Here is a 12,474-nt window from a genome sequence, read left to right as displayed (position 1 = left end):
TTAATTGAATGGTTGTCTAACTTTACCTATGTTTTGTTCAGCGCTTTGGGATTTTATCTGTTAAAAGCGCTTTATAAATAAAATGTACTTATTTACTTTCAAGTGTCTTTGTTAGCATTATTAACTCACAATGGCATATTTTTTTTTTGTATTGTTTCAGTTTTTTAAATTCACCGAAACGTCACCGTGGAGTTATTGAGTCTGTTTAGCTGATTGGCACGACAATGACTTCTGTTTTGTTTGATCAGCCGTTTTACTGCCAGTCGGAAACAATTAGGGTATGTAAATAAGCTTTTGCAAAATCTTTCGTATATACCTGCGGCTCATAGTCTGGTGTGGTTAATATTTCTAAACATATTGTTTCTTCTAAAATTTGGTGAGCGCAGCTTAAATACCGGTGCGCTCTCAAACCCGTAAAATACGGTACTAGCTTTACTTCTCTGCTGATTGAAGGTGGCAGCCTTGTCTCCACACTACTCCTACTTGTGTGCTTTGTGTTGCAATGAAAAGGTAGATAGGTACAGGCGACACTGTGGGCGTTGCTACAAAATGCACCGTGGGCCAGTTTGGCTTTAATAAAGACCCGACTGCAGGGAAAAGGAGTAAGGACTAATAGATGTTGTTAATAGTCTTTATCAATAATGTGCCACGGTGATTGATGGTGAACAAATCCCGGTTTTCTTTTCCCCACGTCCTCTCTCCAGTCTTGCATGTTTATCTTCAAACTCCTCTTCTGCATCTTCTTGTTCTTTCTCTCTCTCTCTCCTGGAGCGGGGGATGCCAGGGGGACAGAGTGCAGATAGGACCTGTCTCCATGGCAACAGCTTCTGCAAGCTTCTGACGCCCTACTCGTAAGACGGGGGGGGGGAGAAGGGAGGGGAGGAAAAGGTTGCGATAGGGACGAATTGTACCGAGGTTGCGGGGCACGGGGAAGAGAAGGCGTGTGTGTTTGTTAGTATTTGGGTGGAAAAGAAGAAGGGATCAGAGGGAGGGAGAGAGGCAGTCGACCCTGCTGCCTCCCCAGGGACTCGGTGGCCTGCTCGTGTTCACGAGCAAAATTAACATAAAGATGGGGGGAGGTGTGTTTGTGCATGTGAATTTTTTTTTCTTTTCTTTCTTTTGTTACTTTTGTGCGCGCTGTTTTCACATAGAAGTGCTAGGAAGTAATTGGTCGTGTATCCAGGCGTGCGTGTGTCACAGCCATGTAGCGTGCTCGTTAGGTGTGTGTGCGCACACGCTGGCGGTGGACCGATGCGTGCGCCAAGGGTGCGTGTGTGTTGGTGAGCACCGTTCCCTCCCCTGGGTCTTAAACCACCCTCCCGACCCCTTCCTCCCCGTTTTCCTCCGTCTGCCTCACTACTGAAAGGCTGCACTTTATAAGCTTGTGATGCAACTCTTTGTGTGTCCCTCTCTGTGTGTGTGCGTGCGTTGGTTCCAGCATTCTTATGTAAGCACCATGAACATGCGTCTCTGTCTATGTGTGTTGACGAGAATACAGTTATATCATATTTATCTCCCGGGCTGAATCATTTGGCTCGTCACCTTCCTGAGATTCCACTTCTAGCTTTCTTTCCGTATTGTTTTGGCTTGACAAAGGAGAGGGAGAAGAAGGGTTAGCTCGTGCTAATGTGAGTTAGCAAAATGTTACCATATACTCCTTGTCAAGATCAAAGCTCTTCTGTTGTTTTAAATACTTGAAATGTGTTTGCATTTCATTTAGGGCTGGGCGATATATCGACTATACTCGATATATCGCGGGTCTGTCTCTGTGCGATATAGAAAATGACTATATCGTGATATTCGAGTATACGTTCTCACGCAGTTGCTTTTAGCTGCGGGCATTACACTACAGGCTCTTCTCGCTCTTTCTTGTATTTCCTTCTCACAGAGACGTAAAACAAGCGCACTTTCTTACAAACGTCACATAGTGTTGCCCGTGCAACGTCACACGATCTCGTGGAGCAGAGAGGTATAGACATGGCTAACATTAGCTGTGGTGCTAGCGGAGTGTTGCAAGTGGTAATACGAGAGAAAGAAGGTGCGAATCTGGTAACAAATGAAGGAAGAATTAATTCCCTAGAAAAACAGCACAGGTTCCATCGTCTGGCCGTGGTTTGGCTTCAAGCGGCAAGACGTCGAACAGACGACCGTAATATGACAAGAATGCGGAAAAAGCGTTGCTACAAAAAGTAGCAGCACTGCTAATTTGTAGCGTCATTTTAAATGCCACCCGCTAGAGAATGAAGAGTGCTTGAAACTCTGCATGTCAACATCTCCGACACAAAATGCCCAAGCAACCATTTCCACATCAACACCGTATGAAAAAACTAGTCAACAACAGAAGGAGATAACGTCCACAGTAAACTACCACATAGTGAAAGACATACACTATTAGATTTCCTATTATGCATCTCATTTTTATTTGAGAGTTATTGAAATATCTTGTGTGACATCATGCACAAAAGTGCACTTTATTTGTTTTAAACGATTGTAATGGCGTTCTGTACAAAAAGTGCACTTTAATTTAGTGTTGTTTTGATGTCATATTAGTGACATCATGCACAAAAGTGCACTAATAGCTTGTTTTAAAATGCCTCTGACAATCTTGCACTTTCTGTTTTGGGAATGACATGAATGTTTGTGCCACTGCTAAATAACTATTTAATAAATACGGAAAAATATTGAGATATATATGGTTTATCGTGACATGGCCTAAAAATATGAAGATATTAATAAAAGGCCAGATCGCCCAGCCCTTATTTCATTATATTTTTTAATAATTTAATTTTTTTACATCTATTTTTCTACCGCCGGGGTGCTGGAGCCTATCCCAGCTGCACTGGGGCAATTTTATTTATTCTTATTTGTAATCTTTACGGCAGGGGTCTTCAACATTTAACAGGCCAAGGACCTGCAAATTGATGTATAAAATTGTGTTTAAAAACAAAACAAAACTGGTTATTGTGCAATACAAATATATTCAATTTAGGGCTGGGCGATATGGCCTTTTATTAATATCTCGATATTTTCAGGCCATGTCCTCAATACATGATATATATCTCGATATTTTGCCTTAGCCTTGAATTAAAACTTAATGCATATAATCACACCAGTATGATGATTCTGTGTCGACATTAAAACATTCTTCTTCATACTGCATTAATATATGCTCTTTTTAAACTTTCATGCACAGAGGAAAATCACAATTAAGTCAATTTAGCAAAACTGTATGAAGCAGTGGCACAAACATTCATGTCATTTTAAAACAGAAAGTGTAAGATTGTCAGAGACATTTTAAAACAAGCTATTAGTGCACTTTTGTGCATGATGTCACTAATATGACATATCAAAACAACACTAAATTAATGTGCACTTTTTTGAGGGAAATCACAAGTAGGCCAATATAGCAAAACTGTATTTATTAAACAGTTATTAAGTAGTGGCACAAACATTCATGTCATTTCCAAACAGAACGTGTATGTATATATATATATGTTTATACATGCATTTGTATATACATGTATACATATGTATGTATGTATGTTTATGCATACATATGTAAATGTGTGTGTGTGTGTGTGTGTGTGTGTGTGTGTGTGTGTGTGTGTGTGTGTGTGTGTGTGTGTGTGTGTGTGTGTGTGTGTGTGTGTGTGTGTGTGTGTGTGTAAATCAACCAAAACTTAAAGTTCATAAGTTGGGCTTTAATTTTATTTTATCATCAAAAACAATTCAAATGTATTAACACACACTAAAGTACCGAAAATTGTTATTTTGTTTAGTACTAGTATTGATTCCCGGGTACCGGGATTGGTACCGTATCGGTTCAAATGTGATCGGTACTCATCCCTAGTTGTAATGTACAATACATAAAAGTAATTGATTAGATTAATTGTTACTAGAAAAAGTAACGCTGACACTGGGGCGGTATAGCTCGGTTGGTAGAGCAGCCGTGCCAGCAACTTGAGGGTTGCAGGTTCGATTCCCGCTTCCGCCATCCTAGTCACTGCCGTTGTGTCCTTGGGCAAGACACTTTACCCACCTGCTCCCAGTGCCACCCACACTGGTTTAAATGTAACTTAGATATTGGGTTTCACTATGTAAAGCGCTGTGAGTCACTAGAGAAAAGCGCTATATAAATATAATTCACTTCACTTCACTTCACTGATTTTTATACACCATTCCATTTTTAGTGGACACTTATAAGTTTGCCGTGCTTTCACACGGTAAAGGAAAATCCTAACCATCTCTCATTAGTAGCGAGATTATGAACAGGAGAGCATTTAACGTGGCATTAATTGAATTATTGCACGTGTCCTATCAGTTTGCGTTGGCCGGCGACCAGCTGCAGCTGTAACTGCCGCGCATGGCTCACCCGCACATTGTCATACGTGATCATATTACATGTAATGTGTAATTGTTGTGAGTTGTTTAAATCCCACTTGGCAAATAGCTGCCTGGCTCAATGAGCCAAAATAAGCAAAGGCATAATGAATAGGCTCAAATTGAATTAGTTTTGACTTGGAGGCAACTGCCGCGTAGTGCATGAACGCCGATGGTTGTCTTCTAAACAGTTGATATGTCCAATTAAAAGGCATTCTTCTTGTTAATATGCACTTGCATTGTATCGTTTGACTATGTTTTCTTGTGCTGTGGCATGTTACTGCCGGTAAGTATCACCAAAGTGATGCAGCTTCTTTTAAAGTCATGCATCAACTTTTATGTCAATGGAAATAGATTAGAAAAAAGGTCCAGTGATTTCTCCTTGAAAACTTTGTCCTAATTTAGTTTTGGTCAGCAGAAAGAAAAAGATGAAATGAAGCCCTTATATTCTGCCATCTTCAGGTAACAGTTTAAAGGCCGTAATAGAAGACACTTTGCCGAATTAACCGTTAAACTGGATATGATGGGGGGGGGTTGCTGTTTCATAAGGTGTCGACACTGCCCCCCTCAGGATATTTGCATCGTGTGCATCGTTGAGCTGAAGGACTTTCGCTTTGTGTTCCAGAGCGCAGCGGCAGCGCCCAGCCCGGTGATGGGCAACATGCCCCCCAACGATGCCATGCCGGGCGGTCCTATGCCTCCAGGCTTCTTCCAGGTACGACCCCCCCTTTCTTCTCCCAACAGCCGCCTCCCAAATCTCTCGTTCCTCCCATCCCTTTGCCACGTCCTCTATTTTAAGATCTACTCATTCCACTAATGTATCTCTCCTAATGCTTAACAATTAATTCATACATAGGACTATTAGGGCCTTCTTAAGAAAAGATTAATAATGAGAATATGAATAAAGTCGAATAATTTTGAAAAAATATAAAATACTCCACTATAATTTTCTTTGGCAGTTTTTTGCTTTAATATGTTCCAATAGTCACTAATTAAAATATTTCCATTCTTGTATATGTTTTTCTCACACCATCATGACTTTTTTAAACATTTAAACAACCATTTTCTCTAAATATAATGTTACCATTATTTTAAAAAAACAATCAAGTTATTAATTCTTAGTTTATTTTTTTTCTCACATTACAACTTTTTGTACAAACCCTGTTTCCATATGAGTTGGGAAATTGCGTTAGATGTAAATATAAACGGAATACAATGATTTGCAAATACTTTTCAACCCATATTCAATTGAATGCACTACAAAGACAAGATATTTGATGTTCAAACTCATGAACTTTGTTTTTTTTGTGCAAATAATACTTAACCTAGAATTTCATGGCTGCAACATGTGCCAAAGTAGTTGGGAAAGGGCATGTTCACCACAGTGTTACATCACCTTTTCTTTTAACAACACTCAATAAACGTTTGGGAACTGAGGAAACTAATTGTTGAAGCTTTGAAAGTGGAATTCTTTCCCATTCTTGTTTTATGTAGAGCTTCAGTCGTTCAACAGTCCGGGGTCTCCGCTGTGGTATTTTACGCTTCATAATGCGCCACACGGTGCGGTATAGCTCGGTTGGTAGAGTGGCCGTGCCAGCAACTTGAGGGTTGCAGGTTCGATTCCCGCTTCTGCCATCCTAGTCACTGCCGTTGTGTCCTTGGGCAAGACACTTTACCCACCTGCTCCCAGTGCCACCCACACTGGTTTAAATGTAACTTAGATATTGGGTTTCACTATGTAAAGCGCTTTGAGTCACTAGAGAAAAGCGCTATATAAATATAATTCATTTCACTTCACACATTTCCGATGGGAGACAGCTTAGGACTGCAGGAAAGTACCCGCACTCTATTTTTACGAAGTCACTCTGTTGTAACACGGGCTGAATGTGACTTGGCATTGTCCTGCTGAAATAAGCAGGGGCGTCCATGGAAAAGACGGCGCTTAAATGACAGTATATGTTGTTCCAAAATCTGTATGTACCTTTCAGCATTAATGGTGCCTTCACAGATGTGTAAGTTACCCATGCCTTAGGCACTAATGCACCCCCATACCATCACAGATGCTGGCTTTTGAACTTTGCGTCGATAACAGTCTGGATGGTTGCTTCCCCTTTGTTCCAGATGACACAATGTCGAAAATTTCCAAAAACAATCTGAAATGTGGACTCGTCAGACCACAGAACACTTTTCCACTTTACATCAGTCCATCTTAGATGATCTCGGGCTCATAGAAGCCTGCGGCGATTCTGGATGTTGTTGATAAATGGCTTTCGCTCTTCATAGTAGAGCTTTAACTTGCACTTACAGATGTAGCGACAAACTGTATTTAGTGACAGTGGTTTTCTGAAGTGTTCCCCAGCCCATGTGATGATATCCTTTAGAGATTGATGTTCGGTTTTTGATACAGTGCCATCAGAGGGATCAAAGGTCACGGTCATTCAATGTTGGTTTCCGGCCATGCCGCTTATGTGAAGTGATTTCTCCAGATTCTCTGAACATTTTGATGATATTATGGACCGCAGATGTTGAAAGCCATAAATTTCTTGCAATTGCACTTTGAGAAACGTTGTTCTTAAACTGTTTGACTATTTGCTCACGCAGTTGTGGACAAAGGGGTGTACCTCGCCCCATCCTTTCTTGTGAAAGACTGAGCATTTTTTGGGAAACTTTTTTTATACCCAATCATGGTACCCACCTGTTCCCAATTAGCCTGCACACCTGTGGGATGTTCCAAATAAGTGTTTGACGAGCATTTCTCAACTTTATCAGTATTTATTGCCACCTTTCCCAACTTCTTTGTCACGTGTTGCTGGCATCAAATTCTAAAGTTAAAGATTAGACCCGCTCGACATCCATTGCTTTCCTCCTCTCCAAGGTTCTCATAGTCATCGTTGTCACCGACGTCCCACTGGGTGTGAGTTTTCCTTGCCCTTATGTGGGCCTACCGAGGATGTCGTAGTGGTTTGTGCAGCCCTTTGAGACACTAGTGATTTAGGGCTATATAAGTAAACATTGATTGATTGATTGATTGATTATTTGCAAAAAAATGTTTGTCAGTTTGAACATCAAATATGTTGTTTTTGTAGCATATTCAACTGAATATGGGTTGAAAATGTTTTGCAAATCATTGTATTCCATTTATATTTGCATTTAACACAATTTCCCAACTCTTATGGAAATGGGGTTTGTATAATTGTGATACTACAGTAACAGCAAAATAACTTTATTGCTGTAACAAGACATTCCTAAAATAATAGTGGTTTCACAAACAATAAAATGCTTAAAGGGGAACTACACTTTTTTTTTTAAATGTGCCTATCGTTCACAATCATTATGAAAGACATGACAATGGATGGATTTTTAAAAAATGTACAATAGAGTGGAAAATCAAGTTGACTTTGTATGCTTAATTGTGTTTCATTTTATCCATGAAACCCTAATCCAATTGTATTTACAACCTGCAAAGTATGTGAAAATACTGTCTAAACATCACAAAATCTCACTTTGAATATTAGCAATCCTGCTACATTATGCTTAGTGTTCTGATACAGTGAGTGAGTGAATTATATTTATATAGCGCTTTTCTCAAGTGACTCAAAGCGCTTTACATTGTGAAACCGAATATCTAGGTTACATTTAAAACCAGTGTGGGTGGCACTGGGAGCAGGTGGGTAAAGTGTCTTGCCCAAGGACACAACGGCAGTGACTAGGATGGTGCAAGCGGGGATCAAACCTGCAACCCTCAAGTTGCTGGCACGGTCGCTCTACCAACCGAGCTATACCGCCCCGGTATAGCTGGATCTGTTTAGCAGAGTTTCTAAAACTTGTAGCTCATTCTCCTTATATTCAGGATAAAAAAATACTGGACCATCATTTTACCCCAAAGTAGTCGTTATTGGCTCCCAGAAAGTCTACATGATTTGCATTGTTTTTGGTGGGTAAAGAACTTGATGTTTCTACTTCTCCGTCACATGACTGGCAATCGTATTCTCTTTCAAAATGGTTCTGCAATCTCAGTTAGATTGAGACTATTTTGATCATATCTATTTACTCCTAAAATGTGTAAGTCGTTCGGTGTCATACATCAGATATACTGTATATGTTATAATAGCTTCAATATAGAGGCAACTTGTTTTTCCACTCTACTGGTACTTGAATGTGTTATACTGCAACTTGTAAATAAAAGTTCAGCCAGTGGGAGATCCCCTATTCCGCCCTTAAAATCCAACAACGAAACTTCCAAAATGTGCCGACAGTACGTCATTTACAAAACCTGGAACCAGTGAAGTTGCCACGTTGTTTAAATTGTAAATAAAAACAGAATGCAATCATTTGCAAATCCGATTTCAACTTATATTCAATTGAATAGACTGCAAAGACAAGACATTTAATGTTCCAACTGAGAAACTTATTTTTTTTTTTGCAAATAATCATTAACTTAGAATTTGGCACCAACACATTGCAAAAAAGTTAGCACAGAGGCATTTTTACCAGTGTGTTACATGGCCTTTCCTTTTAACATCACTCAGTAAATGTTTGGGAACTGAGACCAATTTTTGAAGCTTTTCAAGTGGAATTCTTTCCCATTCTTGCTTGATGTACAGCTTAAGTTGTTCAACAGTCCGGGGTCTCCGTTGTGGTATTTTACGCTTCATAATGTGCCACACATTTTCAATGGGAGACAGGTCTGGACTACAGGGCAGGCCAGTCTAGTACCCACACTCTTTTAATACCAAGCCACGCTGTTGTAACACGTGCAGAATGTGGCTTGGCATTGTCTTGCAAAAAGAAGCAGGGGCATCCCTGGAAAAAGACATTGCTTGGATGGCAACATATGTTGCTCTGAAACCTCTATGTATCTTTCAGCATTAATGGTGCCTTCACAGATGTGTAAGTTACCCATGCCTTGGGCACTAATGCACCCCCATACCGTCACAGATGCTGGCTTTTGAACTGTGCGTTGAGAACAGTCCAGATGGTTCTTTTCCTCTTTGGTCCGGAGGACACGACGTCCACAGTTACCAAAAAAATTTTGAAAGGTGGACTCGTCAGACCACAGAACACTATTCCACTTTGCATCAGTCCAGCTTAGATGAGCTCGGGCCCAGTGAAGCCGGCGGCATTTCTGAGTTTTGTTGATAAATGGCTTTCGCTTTGCATCGTAGAGTTTTAACTTGTACTTATAGATTTAGCGACCAACTGTAGTTACTGACAGTGGTTTTCTGAAGTGTACCTGAGCCCATGTGCTGATATCCTTTACACACTGAGGGATCGAAGGTTATGAGCATTCAATGTTGGTTTTCGGCTGGCCGCTCACGTGCAGTGATTTCTCCAGATTCTCTCAACCTTTAGATGATATTACGGACCGTAGATGATGAAATCCCTCAATTTCTTGCAATAGCTCGTTTTTAAAGGGGAACATTATCACAATTTCAAAAGGGTTAAAAACAATAAAAATCAGTTCCCAGTGGCTTGTTTTATTTTTGAAGTTTTTTTCAAAATTTTACACCTCCCAGAATATCCCTAAAAAAAGCTTTAAAGTTCTTGATTTTCGCTATTTGCGATGCGACTGTCTATTTCCCTGTGACGTCATACAGTGCTGCCAATACAAACAACATGGCGGTTACCGCAGCAAGATATAGCGACATTAGCTCGGATTCAGACTCGGATTTCAGCGGCTTAAGCGATTCAACAGATTACGCATGTATTGAAACAGATGGTCGGAGTATGGAGGCAGATAGCGAAAACGAAATTGAAGAAGAAATTGAAGCTATTGACGCTATTTGGCCATAGCATGGGTGTACCTAATGAAGTGGCCCATAGCATGGCTGCCTTATTAGCATTGCCGGTAAAATGTGCAGACCAAACAATCAGGACTTTCACATCTTGTGACACTGGAGCAACTTAAATCCGTCAATTGGTAAGTGTTTGTTTCGCATTAAATGTGGGTATCTAGTTTCAAATGTACATACAGCTAGCGTAAATAGCATGTTAGCATCGATTAGCGTAGCCTGTTAGTATCGATTAGCTGGCAGTCATGCTGTGACCAAATATGTCTGATTAGCACACAAGTCAACAACACCAACAAAACTCACCTTTGTGATTTCGTTGACTTAATCGTTGCAAATGCATCTGCAGGTTATCCATACATCTCTGTGCCATGTCTGTCTTAGCATCGCCGGTCAAATGTGAAGACACTTTGGCAAATTCAATAGGGGTCTGGCGGCAGATTTCTTGCCAGTAGTGCAACTTGAATCCCTCCCTGTTAGTTTTGTTACACCCTCCGACAACACACCGACGAGGCATGATGTCTCCAAGGTTCCAAAAAATTGTCGAAAAAACGGAAAATAACAGAGCTGAGACCCGGTGTTTGTAATGTGAAAATGAAAATGGCGGCTGTATTACCTCGGTGACGTCACATTCTGACGTCATCGCTAAAAGACCGATAAACAGAAAGGCGTTTAATTTGCCAAAATTCACCCATTTAGAGTTCGGAAATCGGTTAAAAAAATATATGGTCTTTGTTCTGCAACATCAAGGTATATATTGACGCTTGCATAGGTTTGGTGATAATGTTCCCCTTTAAATGTTGTTTTTAAACAATTTAGTCAGGCATTTGTTCACAAAGTGGTGACCCTCGGCCCATCCTTGTTTGTGAATGACTGAGCATTTCATGGAAGCTGCTTTTCTACCCAATCATGGCACCCCCCTTTTCCCAATTAGCCTGTTCACCTGTGGGATGTTCCGATTAAGTGTTTGATGAGCATTCCTCAACTTTCTCAGGCTTTTTTGCTAATTGTGCCAGCTTTTTTAAAACATGTTGCAGGCATCAAATACCATAGGAGCTAATATTTGCAAAAAATAACAACATTTAGCAGTTCCAATGTTAAATATCTTGTCTTTGCAGTCTATTCTAATGAATATAAGTTGAAAAGGATTTGCAAATCATTGTATTCTGTTTTTATTTACCATTTACACAATGTGCCAATTTCAATAGTTTTGGATTTTGTACATTCTTTGACTTCAATATTAACAAAGTATTAGTGATATTGTTATTATAAACGCTAACAAAGACAAACTGTTTATGGCGTCGCCGTGATCACAAGCTTGTGTGTAACATTAACATTGAGTGGTCGGCTGTTTTCTCGCTTCCCTCCTCCATGTAAGTTTATTGTAGATCACAAATCATGCCTCTCACCTGGATAGAAGAAGGCTGAGGACATATTCCGACAGGTTGGTAAACATTGATATTGAAGTTAGACAGACACGGAAATTACGGGAACGACACAAATAAGATGCTTGGCTCCACCTTCTTTTTCTTTGTGAAGATTATGATTGATTCTTCTTTTAAACGGGAATACATGAACATTATAGCAGTCTGCATCCTAATGACAGCAGACCTTGTACAGTAAGTGATATTTTATTATGTTTGTTGGCGCTCAAAGTCTGCACAAAGCAGTAATCAGTGATGTTGGGAAAAAAAAGCAAACATTATTTGGCCGAGGCGATATGGCCTTTTTTTAATATCGCGATATACGATATATATCTCGGTATTTTGCCTTAGCCTTGAATGAACACTTGATGCATATAATCACAGCAGTATGATGATTCTATGTGTCTACATTAAAACATTTTTGTTCATACTGCATTAATATATGCTCATTTTAAACTTTCATGCAGAGAAGAAAATCACAATTAAGTCAATTTACCAATACTGCATTTATTAAAGTTATTAGCAGGTGACTTTTCAAATGATGCTACACATTAGCAGTAATGCTACTTTTGGTAGCAACGCTTGTGCCCCACACTTGACAAATTAAATTTGTCTGTTCGACATATTCCCGCTTGAGACGATGGACCCCCTGCTGTTTTTCTGGGGAATTAATTCTTCCTTCATTTGTTACCAGATTCGTACCTTCTTTCTCTCGTATTATCCCTCGCAACACTCCGCTAGCATCACAGCTAACGTTAGTCTTGCTGCTACCTTTCTGCTGGGCGCGGGCGTGTACGTATGTGACGTATGACGTGACAATATGTGACGTGTGTAAGAATGTGCGCTCGCTGTCTGTGAGAAGGAGACACAAGGAGTGGGAA

The 12,474-nt window shown here is 40.1% G+C and overlaps 1 protein-coding gene across 4 annotated transcripts in view; it reads left to right on the top strand.

The window, feature by feature from the left end:
- zgc:110158 (uncharacterized protein LOC553590 homolog) overlaps positions 1–12,474 on the top strand; it is a 161,739-nt gene that overhangs the window by 106,369 nt on the left and 42,896 nt on the right. For all 4 annotated transcript variants that reach the window (XM_061896158.1, XM_061896157.1, XM_061896156.1 and 1 more), the window contains exon 5: positions 5,006–5,095. In XM_061896158.1, coding sequence (XP_061752142.1) covers positions 5,006–5,095 — 90 coding nt within the window. The remainder of the gene's footprint in view (positions 1–5,005; positions 5,096–12,474) is intronic.

The sequence above is a fragment of the Nerophis ophidion genome, linkage group LG03 (genome assembly GCF_033978795.1).
Source record: "Nerophis ophidion isolate RoL-2023_Sa linkage group LG03, RoL_Noph_v1.0, whole genome shotgun sequence".
Classification (NCBI taxonomy): Eukaryota; Metazoa; Chordata; class Actinopteri; order Syngnathiformes; family Syngnathidae; genus Nerophis; species Nerophis ophidion.
The sequence above is the reverse complement of the archived record's forward strand: the minus strand, read 5'-3'. Positions and strand labels throughout refer to the sequence as shown.